A 17,172-nucleotide genomic window follows, 5' to 3' on the forward strand; every position below is an offset into this window, starting at 1 on the left:
TGAGTTGCTCCACGGTCGTCCTCATCGCACCTTGATGTCTTTGCTGCATCCGCCGCATCAGGTTCCTGTGCAGCGGCAGACTCCTGCTTTTGCTCCAGGCGACGTTGTATTTTATCGCAACTATCGAGGTTCACGGCGTTGGCTCGCAGGGCGCATTCTTCGCTGCCTCGGCCGCGCGATGTATTTGGTTTTGGGGGCCTCTGGTGAGGTGCGTCGGCATCTCAATCAGCTGCGCCTCTGTCGTCGCACGGGTTCTGCCGCTCCCCGTCTGCTTTCAGCGACGGTGCCGTCCGGTCAGCGCCCTGGGGACCCATCTACTGGCTCGCCTCATCCCCAGGTGTTACCGACGATGCCTTCCATTTTGCCCCATGGCGACACGCCGCCGCAGCCGCCGGTACTCCGGCCGCCGCCCGCATTCGACGCTTCGCTGCAGCCGCCAAGCGCCTCCCAGGGTCACGCGCCGCCGATCGCTTCCCGTGACCAGCTGTCCTCCGCCATGGAACTCTTGCCCGCTCCGGACCACATGGCGTCATCGCGCGTCGGGTACCCCGACGCAATGGAGGTCGACCCTTCGGCCCCTCTTGTCTCTTTACGGGCGCATACACCGCATGTTGACGTGCACCCTGGACTAGGTTTTCAGGCGTTTCCTAGCTCCCCTCGGACCGAATGGCCGGGTGCGGGTGGCACAGCCTCGCCTGTTGTTAGGCTCCCCACCTCATCGCATACGTCAACATGGGGTCCTCCCCACGGCGGGCGGAAGCCTTATCTTACGACCGTTCGCCGATTTGCGGGGGAGGAATGTGGTGTCACCGCCAGACACCACACTTGCTAGGTGGTAGCTTAAATCGGCCGCGGTCCATTTAGTACATGACGGACCCGCGTGTCGCCACTGTGTAATCGCAGACCTAGCGCCACCACAAGGCAGGTCTCGTGATACGAACAAGCACTCGCCCCAGTTGGACGGACGACCTAGCTAGCGACTAGATGTACGAAGCCTTTCACTCTCATTAGCCGAGAGACAGAATAGCCTTCAGCTAAGTTAATGGCTACGAACTAGCAAGGCGCCATTAGCCTTACAGTGATTGTAATTAAAGTCTCCTGTGTATAGTCAAGAGCGATGTACCACAATGATTGATTAAAGATAAGTATTAATCCAGCTACGTACTTTTCTTCATAGCATTAATTACGTAGCCTGTTCCAGTACTTGACGCCCGTCGGCGTGTGTGTGTACGCGTGCCTTTCTTTCGGCTACCCGTCACTGTGGACTGGCTGCCTTGTCAGTCCACTTCAACTGGCATGCGTGAAAGTAACTTCAGGCGTGCTCCAGGACAGTGCATTGGGACCCACTGTTATACGTGTTGTATAGTAACGACCTGGAGGCAATATTATTAATAAATTTAGGTTTTTTTCAGATGATACACTTACCTGTGATAATGTACTATCAGAACCAAGTTGCTGAAGCACATTTTCATAACAGACAGTTACCATACATTTTACAGTTCTTTCAAAGACTTGTAAACGGCATTTAAATTCACGGATTGGACTAGATTTATTGCAAGTATTCACACTTCCGCTTTTGTTCTCATCCAGTAACAACACAAGCATCTGCACATGCACTTTTTTGTTAGTTTAGGCTTGATACACACACTAGAGATCCAAAGGAATTCGGTACAAATAACTACCACTATTTACTTTCCATCTGCAGAGGCGGCACATTAGATCTCCGTGAAGCTCTTAAATACTTAAAGGTTATTTCTTACTGACAGAACAACTTAAAATATTATTTGTTACTGACATAACAACTGTGTATTAAGAATCAATTTCTTTCATGAAATTGGCTCTCAAATGATTTCAAGAATTGTAGGATTAACATTACTGTGTATGTCAGACATCTGGAAGAGGCCCTCACCACAAAGTAACACACGTGAAGCAAAAATAAATAAATAAATAAAAATAAAAAAAATGAAAATTTTGGAGCACGTGTGCTACAACAAGCTGCCAAGCTGCGCCTTGCCGATCAGCGTGACACTCGGTAAGCTCCGATATCAGAGGACATCGGAGCTAATCTCAAATGAAATCGATTTGTCGCCGATGTCTTGAGAGCGGAGAAGATAGTGCGCTATAGCAGCAGCAGAGATTTACCTGGTTTTGTACGAAGTTTGCGCTTTTTGAGTCAGCAGGCTACACGGATCCTGGTCACGTTCCTACCGTGATGATATTGGCGGTCGTACTGTCTTTGGTGGGCACAGCTGTAACGCAGCAGCCCACCGCAAGCTTTCCTGAGGACTTCATTTTCGGTGCCGCTACGGCCTCGTATCAAGTGGAAGGAGCCTGGAACGAGGACGGTAAGAAAAATTCAGTCTGAGCATTCATTTTTGTTTGGCTGAACCCACATTTCGCAAAGTCTCATAGGGCGTGACGACTAATTCAGGTTTGTTCTTACTGTGGTTAATACATCACGTTCTATCTCTGCCACAAATTTACCACAACGTGATGTACAAGGCGATTCAGTGATCATCTTACAATCTTTCAGAGATTGTGGAGAAGGGTAATAGTATCACTCTGAGTTAAGGGACCCCGGTCCGGAAACGAAAGAGTAGAAAGTTACTTGCGAGAATCATTCTGATAGCTCTGACAGTGATATACATGCACTAGTAGCGTTGTTGTTAAGATTGTAGGGCAGGACATTTTCAGAGTGATAGTGTGGACAAGAGCTATGAGCTCTTGTTCATTTCTGCTACTGTGAATCTCGTTTTTTCTACAAAACGAGACTCAGCTCTTAAGGCATGCTCTTTAGAGCCTGTATTCATTGGGCATGTTTTTCTTGTTTCGGTCCACACCTACTCCTTAAAAAAAAAAAAAAATTGAAAACACCCTTGCAGTACAATAGATGGCTTTCGAAGCTGAACAAGTGCTCATAGCTGTTACGTACGCATTTTAAATATTTGATCTCTCATGCATTTTCAGAGTACACGTAAGACTGCTTGCTTATGTATCGAAGATCTAGCAGTTTCAGGAAGTAGGATATGTGTTATTGGTTCCCACGAGGGCGCTAACATCGCATGGATGTCAGGAGACCTTCCGTGATGACTTGAAGATGGGACTGGCTGTTAAGAGACCTCATCGAGCGCGCGCGCACACACACACACACACACACACACGGTATTATTTTCTTGTAAGGAATGCATCCCTTCCTCCCTGTCATTTTTTTATATGCACACATGAGTGAGGTGCATTGTTTACATTACACAAAGCGTGGTAATCAAATCTGTCAGTAGTCGTTCTAATTCGGTGCTTTAAGTGTACCTTGGCAGCTGATATTATAAGGGACGATAAAAAAGAAACGAGCCCGAGGCGTAATTACAGAAACCAGTACCTGTATGTTAGAAGTATTGGGTCATGGCTGTTGAGACACTTGTCCCACTGTGACACAAGGCGGTGAATGGCTGTCCCATAAAATTCCCGGGGCTGCGATGTTAACCAGTTCCGCACATACAGCTGGACGTCGTCGTCCGAGGTGAACCGTTTGCCCCTCAGAGCACTTTTAAGGGGACCAAAAATTGCGTAATCACAGGAGAGAGGTCCGGACTGTATGGAGGGTGGCCGAGAACCTCCCATTTGAATTTCTGTAGGAGTGCCGCGACTGTGTTGGCCGTATGAGGCTTTACGTTTTCGTGGAGCAGAATGACCCCACGGGTGAGAGTGCATCGTTTTGATTTGATCGCTTGGCGAAGGGTGGTCAATGTTTGCGAGTAATGCTGGGTATTCACTGTTGTCCCATGCAGCAGGACGTGAATCATAAGGGGGCCATCTTGGTCAAAGGACAACGTCAGCATAAGCTTTCCTGGGCTCGTGTAGATGGCGTGACTTTCTTTGGTGGTGGTGATCCAGGATGCTTCAACTGGAGACTTTGTCGTTTTGATTCTGTTTCGAAGTGATGACTCATTTCCACCCACTACTCGTGCCAGGAACTTCCCGAGGATAGCGCTGCAGATGAACAAGACATTGGGCCATTCGATATGTTCCCGGTATGGTTGGGCACAGACTTTGCGCATGTGCAGTCGTTCCTTCATCGTGATGTCAACACTTCCGTCGCTCAATCCGATCACGGCGGCTATGGCTTTCACTGTAACTCTGCGGTCCTGGGTAATGAGAGCATTCACCAGCTGGGCGATGTCACGGTAATGCAGTGTGGTACTCCAGACCGTCCATCATCGGCTAACGACACTCGTCCTTCCCTGAAGCGCTTGTGCTACGCCTTCACCCTTGCAAGGGACATGCAGTGTTCGGCGTACCCTTGTGACATTCGTCGATGAATATCCGTTCCTCCTACTCCTTCCGCTGTCGGAAAACTAGCAATACCTCTTTGCTCTTCTGTTGACGCCTCCATGTCACTGTTTGCAATGCGACTGGCAGCTTGCTTCTGCCAGCTCTGGATAGTCACGTGACGTGCACTCGTGCCCTCTAGCGACGGGCCTGTGAACTTCCACGCTCTGCTCGGAAACACCTCTCGTTACACACGCCACGATATTACCCTCCTGTCACCGGTTTGCGCATTCCAGACTCCGGCTCGTTTCTTTTTGAATGCCCCTTACAGTTTATCGACAAAGGCAAAAAACAGAATGTCAGCATTGGCAGTGGAAATCGTCATGTGAGAATCTTGGATTTTGAGCAAGCCGCAATGGAGAGATTTAGTAATGTAGCTTCCACCTACATTCTTTTAGTGACATGTGCTACGGTCGTAGCTCTTTGCACGCTATTGCAGCCGACATATGCACCAGCATCAGGAGACTTATGTACTAGAAAGAACTGGTGTGCAATATAATGCATTGGTTTCCGTATTAAGGTTCAATACACGTATTCTTCACAAATGAGGCCTCCTTCATGTATGCCACACATTTTTAAGAGCTAGGATAGTCTCGTTTGTAACTAAATCAACCAATATGCTATTGCTGGTAGCTCTCATTAACAAAGGTTTGTCAGAGTCTGTAACGGTTGTTAATGATTTTGTAAAATCTGTATGTCTGCAAGCAGACTTACCAGCTGATTTTGCAGCCCAAAATTACGGAAACTATTGTGCTGAGTGGAGCATGATGAATATTCCAACGTTGATACGCAGTTACAGCTTCCTATCCACTTAGTGTAAGGCTCGATAGATCGTGCAAATCATCTTGCGTTGCCAGAACATTCATCTGATTTGAAACATCATAATTTTGTTTCTTGGGGGGATGATGTGAAGACTCTATAGTGTGGTAATCGGTTCTGACGTATGCTGTGATATTTCCGTTGCTATAATATTACGTCCTGAATCTGTGTCTCCATGCCAGAGAATTTTTAATAAGCCCCGAGTCTTTAAGCATGCTATTCTTTGATTGAAAAACTATCATAAAGTGGAAGGGGGTGTACGGTGTCATTCTTTAAGAGACAACATTATTTCTTCTGCAGTAGCACAACCAAATTGGTGGAGACACCTCGAATAGCTGACATTACCGTACCTAGAAAAATTGAGATTGTCATCCGTAAACGTACAGTGATACGAAAGCTATCTACAGTGCGTTGTGTGATGCTTGTGACCGTGTTTGGTGTGCTGGCGTGAACGTAAGGAAATGTACGTGACCTCTCGGAAACTGTGGAGGTGTCGGGGATGATCGTAAATAATTAGTCAATGACAAAACATCGCAGTAAATAACATGCATACACGTATGGATGGAAATCGGAGACTACGTTTGTATACTTAAAGAACAAAAGTAAAGAAAATGTAGAACGACAAGGAATACTATATCGAACGCACACGAACTGCATACAACCGTTGTGGTCAAGTACGGAAGTAGGTTTCGGAGGTATATATTAGACTTCAGTAATAGAAAGTTGAACGAAATGTTGGAAGCTGTAGTAATGTGACGTGTATGGGAATATCTTTTAAGGATGTACCAGAACAAAACCGAAATAGACGGCATTATGTGAACATAGACGTAGCTAACCACTTTGCTTCATCGTTGAATCAATGGAAAGAGAACTTTGCTGAAAAAGGATCAGATTTGGTGCCATGGAGACACTCTTTCTTCAAGGTAATGTGCCAGTCATCGTTGTAATGGTCGCAAGCACGAGAGACTGTCAGTTCAGATTCGGATTGATCTCTTTGCCTTGCGGTCAAAATTTGGCCTTTCCTTAAGGTGACAATTTGGCTTGACAGGTGAAAAATTTTTGTTAAACGAGGAGATGATAGCCTGTCAAAAGACAATTTTCAGATGGATTCGAAGAATTGCTATCTCCCTGGCTAAAGTGCATACTAATAGCGCAGCGTACGATGGGAAATAAGTTTATAGGAAATTTCTTCATTTCTTATTCGCCAGTCTTATGTGTATCCTCCTAAGTGATGCAGCACAAAAAGGGTCGATAACGGCTAAACGTGTTACGTATCAGATTGGAGGAAAATCGAGTACACTAACAAATATGTCGGGAACAACGGCGACAGTACACAAAACTAGCAAAGCGAATACAGTTTAACAGATGAAATGACAAAACACTGAAGTTTCATTCTTGACACTGACTCCAGCATATATACAGTGTGATTCTTATTAACGTTTAAAAACCTATGATGCAACGTAGATGAAACTGAGACAAGTAATTACTTATTGGCGCGAGGGCCCACGAATATCGGGAAATAACCCGAAAGTGGATGAGAAATGAGGAACATGTGACGTCGCCAGATGACGTACCTCGCCGCACGGTGCAGCGGTTGGACTTACCAGTCTGTCGAACCTAATCTACCCAACCCAATTCACGTATTCAGGTCGGTGTGGTTCCGGAACTAGGTGCGCGAATCCAGGTCGCTTGTCACTTAGGGTTCGAGTTTCGCGTCTGACAGGCAGCATCCACTTCATTGCATTAGACAATTATGTGTTTACATTGAGGTAAGACTCGTTATTTTATTTACCGGTCTTGCAGTTTCCGCTGGTTTATTGCGAAGTACATTACAACTAAAGTCTGTCGTATTGCGTCGCAAGGAGACGAGTATAGGCTTCCGAATTTCGTCGTCACCAGTTAATGATCTACATTTTCTTAACTAAATAATGTCTGTAAAGAAAAGAAGGATGGGACGAAAGGAAAGAAACACAAAATAAGAACACCTTTGGTTAGGTTACAGCGAGGACAGTAATTTTGTCACTTTTACGTTTACAACAGATCATGTCTACAAATTTATTCGAAATTTGCTCCATTGTGCAGAAATGTATAGTACTACCCCCTACCCCCAAGTGCGACAGTAAGGTCGACAAAGTTACTTGATAACTTCACATATTCAACATTTGTCACCCAATTACTTATTACTTATTACTTATTTATCGCAGTGGTGTCAACGTCGCTTCGTGTGTTTTTAAACGTTAATAATAAGCAGCATCAAGTATACGAAAAAATAAGAAAATTGTGACACTGAGTACTGTGGCATATATTGTGTGAGAGAATATCTAGATTTTGGGGAACAGGAAAGAATACCGGAAAAACACTCACAGCAAGACGAACCAATCATAGCAGGAAATACTCATCAATCCTGTACCAGAAGAAACGGAAAAACCTGTGGTTTTGAGAATGCGATCATCGACGGAAAATTGAAAAACATTTGAAGTCGAAATAAGGAATAAATTGTGTGCACGAAACTTTTCTACAGAAAGTGTAGAAGGAATGGAGAATTTTCCGGTTGGAATTAAAGAAAAACACGACCTTGTTACCACCAAAATGTCGTCAAACATGGTGGTCATAGCACTAAGTAGAAACGCCCAGCAAAGAGTACGGCAAACCTACGAAGGACAGTGGTAAGGGAGGGAAGGTGTTTCAAAGGGTGAGCAAATCCGAAGAGGAAATAGTCCCCTAATCCGAAGAATGTGAGGAAATGTTAACCAATTCTTGGCTGGGAATTAGAGACAGAACCTCATAGAGAGATTACATGCAGGAGAAGCAAAGGTGTAAACTGTAAAGAAAGAATCAATGGGACGTTAGACCCTAATCCATGTAGCTTCATTAAAACCGGTAATAATGAATGATACAGATAGTCATTCTGTTTCCAACTTAACACTTATCAGCCAGAACATTATGACCAACTACCTACTAGCCGGTATGTCCACCTTTGGAACGGATAACAGCGGCGACGCCATGAGGCCTCCGCGGGTCGCTGGAGGGAGTTGGCACCACATCTGCACACACAAGTCACCTGATTCCCGTATATTCCGGGGAAGGGGTCGATGAGCTCTGACGCTACGTTGAATCACGACCCAGATGTGTTGGATCGGGTTCAGATCTGGCGCGTTGGGGGGCCAGCACATCAATTGGAACTCGCCATTGTGTTCCTCTAACCACTCCATTACACTCCTGGCCTTGTGACATGGCGGGTTATGTTATTTAAAAATACCACTCCCGTTGGGAAACATGATCGTGAAGGTGTTTACGTGGTCTGCAGTCAGTGTACGATACTCCTTGGCTGTCATGGTGCCTGGCACAAGCTCCACTGGACCGATGGATGCTCATATGAATATCCTCCAGAGCTATCGGAGCCGCCGCCAGCTTGTCTCCGTCCCACTGTACAGGTGTGAAGGAGCTGTTCCTCTAAAGACGACGGATTCGCGCCCTCCCATCGGCATGATGAAGAAGGTATCAAGATTCATTAGACGGCGCAGCGCTCTGCCCCTGTGCCAACGTCCGGTGCCGATGGTCCCGAGGCCTTTTCAGTCGTAGTCACTGATGTCGTGGTGTTATACTGGTAGATGCATGGGTCGTCGGCTGCGGAGGCCCACCGTTAGGAGTGTCCGGTGCACTGTGCGTACAGACACACTTGTTCTCTACCCATCGTGAAAATCTGATGTTAGTTACGCCACAGTTCGCCGCCTGTCTGTTTCACCAGTCTGCCCAACCTATGACGTCCGACATCTGTAATGAAGGATGGCCGCCCATTCCCACGACGTCTGGACGCGGTTTGACCTTGTTTTCAACACCTGTTGAAGGCACTCACCACAGCACTCCTCGAAAACCCGACAAGTCGTGCAGCTCCCGAAATACTCGTGCCGAGCCTCTGGGCCATCACAATCCGCCCTCGGCAAAACTCAGATCACGGGCCTTCTCCATTCTACACACGGGCAGCACGCTCAATGATACCACGTGCACAGTGCGTGTGTCTGACTAGCAGTCATTCCGCGCCAGGTGACGCTGCTATCCCCTGGACGGGTTTACGATCGATAGTATGTATGTGGTCATAATGTTCTGGCTGATCAGTATCTTTATAAAACGTTATTCCTACTAAAGGACAGTATCAACATTAAAAGCTGACCGCTGTTTATAAAATAGTGATATCACCTAAGTTTTTGTCGGCGAGTTTGCTGTTGGACGAACTTTCGCCGTATAAATTGGACTTTTCCCTAATTGCCTGTTTCCCTTTGAACAAACTATCTTTCGCTAACTCCCACAGAATGCAAACCCACTGAAGTCGCAAGAAACATTATTTGAATGTAGTCCTATGTTTCATAGTAAAGTGCGCAACGGGAACGCTAGCAGACTCCAGGACAGCCGAACAGGGGATAACATTTCAACATGGGCCCTCCCTCTCATGCATTTTACTTACAGAATAATCGGTGATACTGTGCTCAGGTATACTCGATGGTGTGCTGGAGTACATACCAGGAAGAAGTGTAGCGTATCAAGTTGATTCTGCCACATTTATTCATAAAATAGAGCGAACTTACAAATTTCAGCAAACTTTTAAAAAGAGCTTTCACTATGGTTCTTTAAGGGGCATCTATCTTCCACAATGCTAGTCAGCGAGGATTGGGCTCGGTGAAGAAAGCAACAAGAACACTCATCTGCTACAAAAATTCAGATATTGAAACATTACGAAAGGTAAAGTTCACCATCTGTCGCGCAGTTCGAGTTGTGAAAACTTGCTTGCGTTCCCCAGCGGAAAGATGTCACGAAACGTAACCAGGATCACGATGCATGAAGTGAATAGTGACCAGATATGGAACAAAGTCAGACCTGACTGAATCTACGAGGGCTGTTCAATAAAGAAAGATCATAATTTTTTATTGGCATAATTTCTCGCGCTAAAATTTAATCTTATGATATTCTGTTAGCTTAATGTGCAACAAACACGTCGTAGTAGTTTCATGGTTGGGACTCCTGGTCCCCGCTTGTAAGAGGCAGGTAAGGTGAGACATGTTCAGTATCGCCTACCGCTGCAATGGAGATAACACGCGAGGAACAATATGAGGCTTTGAAATTCTGCTTTCGTCTCAACCAATCTTCAGCTGAGGCCTACACAATGTTACGGGAGGCCTATGGAGAGTCTGTTTTTCCCTTCAGCACAGCTCTAAAGTGGTTTAAAATGTTTAAAGAGCGAAGACAGTCAGTTTCAAAGGATGGTGGACTCGGTGCTCGAGTTACTGCTCTTACAGAAGAAAACATCAACACCGCTGCTGTCATTTTGAGAGAAGATCGACGAATTACCTTAAGGTCACTTTCTGAAATACTAAAAATTTCACTGGGTGCCACCCACACGTTGGTGACAGAAAAATTACAAATGACACGTGTTTTTGCGCGATGGGTTCCAAGATTGTTGATTCCCGAACAAAAGGACATTCGCGTGCAGGTCTGCATGGAGTTAAAGTTGATGTTAGAAGAAGATAGGAGTTTCTTTCAAATGTGATCACTGCTGATGAAAACTGGATACAGCATTTTGAACCTGAGGGCTTTCAAAACAATATGAACTGAAATGTGGTGGCCCTCAACTACGCACCCTCTGACTCAGAGTTGAAATATTAACTGTTGGCTGGTTTCGTTGTCTAGGGGCTGGGATACGTAGTTGCCGCATTACGAGCCAAATACTGCTGAGTCTACAGTATACAATAAGAATTCACACATGAATCGAAAGGTCGAAGGTTTCTATCACTCGGCAATTGCGAATTATGAAAGTAACATATAAATTTATATATGAAAAATTGCAATTAAATAAAATCTGCAGGTACTATCTTAACGACTTTAAATGATGAGTACGATAGTAGAAGTACTTTTGAGAATGCGACATATTTCTGCGAAACACTTATTGGTGTCGATGGTCCAGCAATTAAATAAAATATAAGTTGAATAACAGAGAAACAATAGATTCCTACAGCACGTAATTAGTTATGAACAGCAACATAGCTCGCTAGATATTCACTTCTAAACGCGCACTACGTCTTCACTGCAGAAACCACAGAAATCTCACAAGTGCACAAGTCAGCACTACGAAATATTTCTATCTGCCGCGACCACGCGCAAACCGCTCCAAATCGGATGAAGCATTTAGATTTTGGAAATTCGTTGCTTGGTGTTACTTGTATAATTTACCGTCAGACACTAAACTTTAAATTAATAAAGATATTGAAAATCTGATTACATCATCAGAACCGTAGTGTAAATAATGGTAATGTACATGTTTCTTTATGAGGTATCATTATTCATCTGGCTACTATTAATTTCTATACGAACTGTGAAATGTCAGCCACTAAGGTTTCACAAAGTCCGCCATCTTTGGCAGTCCCGGCGTGTCTCCTTCATCGAGAGAGCTTCACCATGGAGTTGCCAGCCACGCGGTCGGGCTGGACCCCTCTCGCTTCAGCCAACGTCCGGCACCACGTGGTTGCTAACGAGCTCGGAGGTCGGCCTTGCCGCGCGGCCCAAGCAGTGGCCGCCAACTCTGAACTTAGAATATTTCCAGGGCGCCGCAACTCGCAAACCTGAGAGCAAAACAGCAAAGCTCAGTGTGGAAATCTCCTTCATCACCAACTCCCAAAAAAGCAAAAGTGGTTGTTTCTGCTGACAAAGTTCATATTCATGAAATGGTTTATCAGGATGTTGTACCTGCACTCACATCAGTGAATGGACGATACTACAAGGATGTCCTGAAAACATTACAAGTCCATATCAGGCGCAAACGACCGAATTTCCGTGAAGCACGCTGGATGCTGCACCATGACAAGGTGCGGCCGCATATTGCCAATGTTGCTGCTGAATGTCTTGCAAAAATCAACGTGAAGTGCATCCCTCACCCTACTTATAGTGCGGATTTCGCCCCATGTGACTTTTTTTCTATTCGCTAAAATGAAGAAACGTCGTCATGGGAGGCATTATCAATCATCAGAAGTAGTGGTGAAGGCAGCGCAGGCGACTTTGAAGGGCCTCTCAAAAAATGGTTTCCTGCATGTGTTTGATGACTGGCAGAAACGCTGGGACAAATGCATCACATTCATGTTAGACTGCTTTGAGAAGGACCATCACAATTATGAGGACGAGTAAAGGTATGTTGTCAAAAAAATATGATCATTCTTTATTGAACAGCCCTCATAGTTAAACAATAAGAAAATTATCACTCGTGAGATTTCTGTAAAAACGCTTTCGACAAATGTATTGACATATAGAAACTTCCTAACAGGGAGAAACTGACTCACTTCCGTCCAAACCCACATTCCAAGGGCACACAGCAGTGGCCCCTCTTATTCATCAGAGTTCCGAACAGCGCCTGTGCACAAAGTTCAACCTGCTCCAACTCCTGGCCTGAGAGAGGAAGGAGCTCTGTCGTGGGGAAGTGACCAGTGGACAAAGCGGGTTAGCAGTCGTACCAGGCGTCTCCCCCAGTCGAAAGATAGCAGACATTGCATGGGGGCTTAATTATTAAATTTGAAAATAATTTTTATTTTTCGTAGCTGTATGTCCGATTACGCTGCTTCGTAAACGGTTGGCCCTGATTAGTATTTGTACGCAATCTGACTGCATAGAACAACAACAAGAATGAAATGAAAATTTCCGTTAATACAATTAATTAATTATACTATAAAACTATAAAACCTACGAAACCAAAACACAAGTATAACTGTTCTGTGTGTGGAAGTATGACTCAGCGTACACATCTGGCACGGTTCTTCTTCAATAAGACAAGAAATTTCAAATACCATTTATACTGAAGTGACAAAAAAAAGTAGAAATACTATAACTGCGCAAGAAAACCAGAATTACACTCTAATACAAGAACACAAGCCAGATGCTTTGTTGACTGAACCTGTAATGACGCATTATTTAAGACATTGAGATAATAAAAAGAAAAGGAAATTTTTTTTTTCACCTTCATATATTGACGAAAAGCACTCTGATCATTACAATATCTCCATTAGAACAACATCTCATCCCATCAAACAACTGCATAAAACATGGAACAAGCACTCTCCACTACGACTTCTAGATAAGAACTTTTCACTACGACATCTCAGCAAGCACTGACTACTACGAGTTCTCAACAAGCACTGCCCTCCGCTACTTCTCAATAATCACTGCCAGTGGAGGCGGCGAAACAAAACTCTCTGGCGCTGTGGCTCAGTGTAGCCACCTTTCATATGCCCTTCCTCCACGGGCTAGAATTTGATGGTATTTTTGCCAGCATTGGTGGTGAAAATACCACCAAATTCGTCAAAAAAAATACAGACAAAAATAAAGATAATATTAATACGCAAATATCACATAATTAGATAAAATTTTGGCTTTGCACTGACCTTTCAATAACCTAATATATAAAATACAGTAGGCAATACAAATTCTTTCATACATGTGGCTTTACATAATAGTTTACACAATACACAAAAAATCAGTTTATACAAATGTTCACATAAAATACTTTCAATTATTCAAAAAAAAAAAAAAAACAAATAGTTGATAGTTCCAGCAGCAGCACCCAGCAATGGTCAACAGGTGCAAACACCAACAAGTGACATCATTTGACTAAAAGCAGTTCCATCTGTGGCACCCAGTAATGTTGAACAGGTGCAGACAGCAAGAAGCAACATCATTTCAGTAGAAGCAGTCCATCAGTGGCACCCAGCAATGTTGAGCAAGTGCAGACGACAACAAGTGACATTTCAGTACAAGCAGTCCATCAGTGGCACCCAGCAATGTTGAGCAGGTGCAGACACCAACAAGTGACATTATCTCAGTAGAAGCAGTTCATCAGTGGCACCTAGCAATGTTGAACATGTGCAGACAGCAACAAGTGACATCACTCAGCAGAAACAGTTCCATTAGTGGCACCCAGCATTGTTGAACAGGTGCAGACACCAACAAGTGACATCATTTCAGTAGAAGCAGTCCATCAGTGGCACCCAGCAATGTTGAACAGGTGCAGAAACCAACAAGTGACATTATTTCAGTACATGCAGTCCATCAGTGGCACCCAGAAATGTTGAGCAGATGCGGACAGCAACAAGTGACATTATTTCAGTAGAAGCAGTTCCATTAGTGGCACCCAGCAATGTTGAACAGGTGCAGACACCAACAAGTGACATCATTTCAGTAGAAGCAGTCCATCAGTGGCACCCAGTAATGTTGAACAGGTGCAGAAACCAACAAGTGACATTATTTCAGTGCAAGCAGTCCATCAGTGGCACCCAGCAATGTTGAGCAGGTGCAGACAGCAACAAGTGACATTATTTCAGTAGAAGCAGTTCCATCTGTGGCACCCAGCAATGTTGAACAGGTGCAGACAGCAACAAGTGACATCACTCAGCAGAAACAGTTCCATTAGTGGCACCCAGCATTGTTGAACAGGTGCAGACACCAACAAGTGACATTATCTCAGTAGAAGCAGTTCATCAGTGGCACCTAGCAATGTTGAACAGGTGCAGACAGCAACAAGTGACATCACTCAGCAGAAACAATTCCATTAGTGGCACCCAGCAATGTTGAACAGGTGCAGACACCAACAACTGACATCATTTCAGTAGAAGCAGTCCATCAGTGGCACCCAGCAATGTTGAGCAGGTCCAGAGAGCAGTCCATAATATTCACTATCACTGATCACACTGTTCATCAGAGTTTATAAGCAGAAATTAAACATGTCCTAGTGGCACCAATCATGTAGAAAAAGTACAAGTAACAGTCCATAATATTCACTCTCCTAATCACACAGTTCATCAGCAGAAATTAATCATTTCTAAGTGGCACCCATTATGTTGAAAAAGTGCAGGTAACAGTACATAATATTCACTATCACTAATCACACAGTTCATCAGCAGAAATTAAACATTTCTAAGTGTCACACATTAATGTTGAACAAGTGCAGGTAACAGTTCATAATATTCACCATCACTAATCAGACAGTTCAGGCATGAACAATAGTTTGAATGCACATACAAATGCTTTTACAAAATTATTCTCAATGTTCTTACACTAAACATACAAATTCTAATAAACACACAAATGATATCAGATAATTGTCATATTAACTATTACAAATACTCAAATATCAGTAAACCTATAATATTTATGGGTGTCAGTGCAAGCCACTACAAACAAATAAAATAATATTTAGGAGATAGGTGGTTAGGATTAGGAAAGGAAAACACACAAAACACACTCACTCATCTTTCATCCACATTAAGTACTACTGTGTAATTGAATAGTGTTAACTGTGTAAATGCAATTCTGTCAAAATTTGATGTTCATCATGTGTATCAAGTAGTAGTGGCAGCAATGTATAACAGTCAATAATAGTTAAGTCAACATCATAGTCATCATGTCAAGACCAATGTTTGCCAAGCCAGATCAAAATGTACGGTTGCTGAACAACTGTCAGTGAGCCAAGATATGCAATTACTTCCTCTCTCCAAAAAAAATATGTACTGCTTATTGATTTAACAAAGTGTGTGTAGACAATCTTCCTTCTACTTGAGTGTTCTAGTCTGCTATCTTCATCCTCCTTGTTCCATATAGACTAAAAAAAAAAAAAAGTATGCACCTCACTTACTTTACCTCTTATCCACCAAAACTCCAATAATCATCAGCAAAAGTATGCACCTCACTTACTTTACCTCTTATCCACCAAAACTCCAATAATCATCAGCATCACATAATCTCAATACTTCAATAATACCTCTTACGTTGATACATATAAATCTTATCATCAATATCATTTACCTTACCTCTTGTCCACAGAAACTCCAATAATCATCAACTTCATATAATCTCAATACCTCAATAATACCTCTTCAATATGTCGACACATATAAACCTTATCGCCAATATCATTTCACTTCCATAACAACTCTTTCCTCTAGTCAGTCTCCTCGAACAAGTACAGATAAAATCCTAATGGAAACCTCATCATCCCATACAATCCGAAGACACACTGTCAACACACAACCTCTGTGTAATCCATCTGACCCAAATCTTCTACTCATTAAAAATTATAAGATGGATTTTGGTTACCTTGTCCATCATTAAATAAAAGAAAAGCATCCATGACCTCTAACAGACTTAGTTCGAATAACTCTCAGTAATTAAGTATGATTACGCAGTGTGAATGATCATAATATTTCACAGTGTGTACACCACTTCAAGAAATATGGCAAACAGAAGCAAACATGTGAAGTATTTCTTGTGTCAAGTGTCACTTCCTATTTCAATTGCTCACGAAAAATGCAGTGTAATAACTGTCAATGGTCTAAACCTAGTTTTGGTATGTCATGTCGTTAGCTTCCTTCCTATTAGCATAAATTTATACAGCTTCCATAAAACCTCCAGCTCATGTGACTTCTATGAAGTTTCTTGTACTAATGTCGTTTATGTCGAATTATAGCAGTTCATTTTCTTATCTTAAAAATATAAGGCACTGAGCGTAAGCAAAACATGCGATAGCAAGTAAATATACCAGTAGAGAACAGAATGTCAACGAGTGGATGCAGCACAATTCTTACCACGAGGCTCTGCCAAGTGAACAATCTATAATTAATACAATAGTGTGACCTAAACTTTATGTTTGTACACAGTATATCAGCATTTCTATATACCAAATTAAAGAGTAGTTATGACAACAAACAGAAATGTATAAATATGCAATCCATACGCATAGCAGCAAACATATATCTTACGTAATAAACAGGTCATTAGCATCATATCAGCATAAGCAAATAAATGTTCATATGTCATCTTAATAAGTAAATGTGAAGGCGCAAGCAGATAAATCATAAAGTATAACTTACATACATATCAGCACAACTAATCAGGTGACAATTATAATTTAAATAAATAAGCACAGCAGACACATAATAAAAAATATGACATCAGTGAAAAAGCAGTGCAGCCAAGCGATGCATAATGTATACAAATAAC

At 43.2% G+C, this 17,172-nt stretch overlaps 1 protein-coding gene across 1 annotated transcript in view; it reads left to right on the forward strand.

Moving 5' to 3' along the window:
* Positions 1-2,212: 2,212 nt before the first annotated feature.
* The window catches only part of LOC126413269 (myrosinase 1-like), a 328,262-nt gene continuing 313,302 nt past the window's right edge, over positions 2,213-17,172 (forward strand). The window contains exon 1 of the mRNA XM_050083171.1: positions 2,213-2,345. Within this exon, the coding sequence (XP_049939128.1) occupies positions 2,213-2,345 (133 nt within the window). The remainder of the gene's footprint in view (positions 2,346-17,172) is intronic.

Source organism: Schistocerca serialis, chromosome 7 (genome assembly GCF_023864345.2).
Source record: "Schistocerca serialis cubense isolate TAMUIC-IGC-003099 chromosome 7, iqSchSeri2.2, whole genome shotgun sequence".
Classification (NCBI taxonomy): Eukaryota; Metazoa; Arthropoda; class Insecta; order Orthoptera; family Acrididae; genus Schistocerca; species Schistocerca serialis.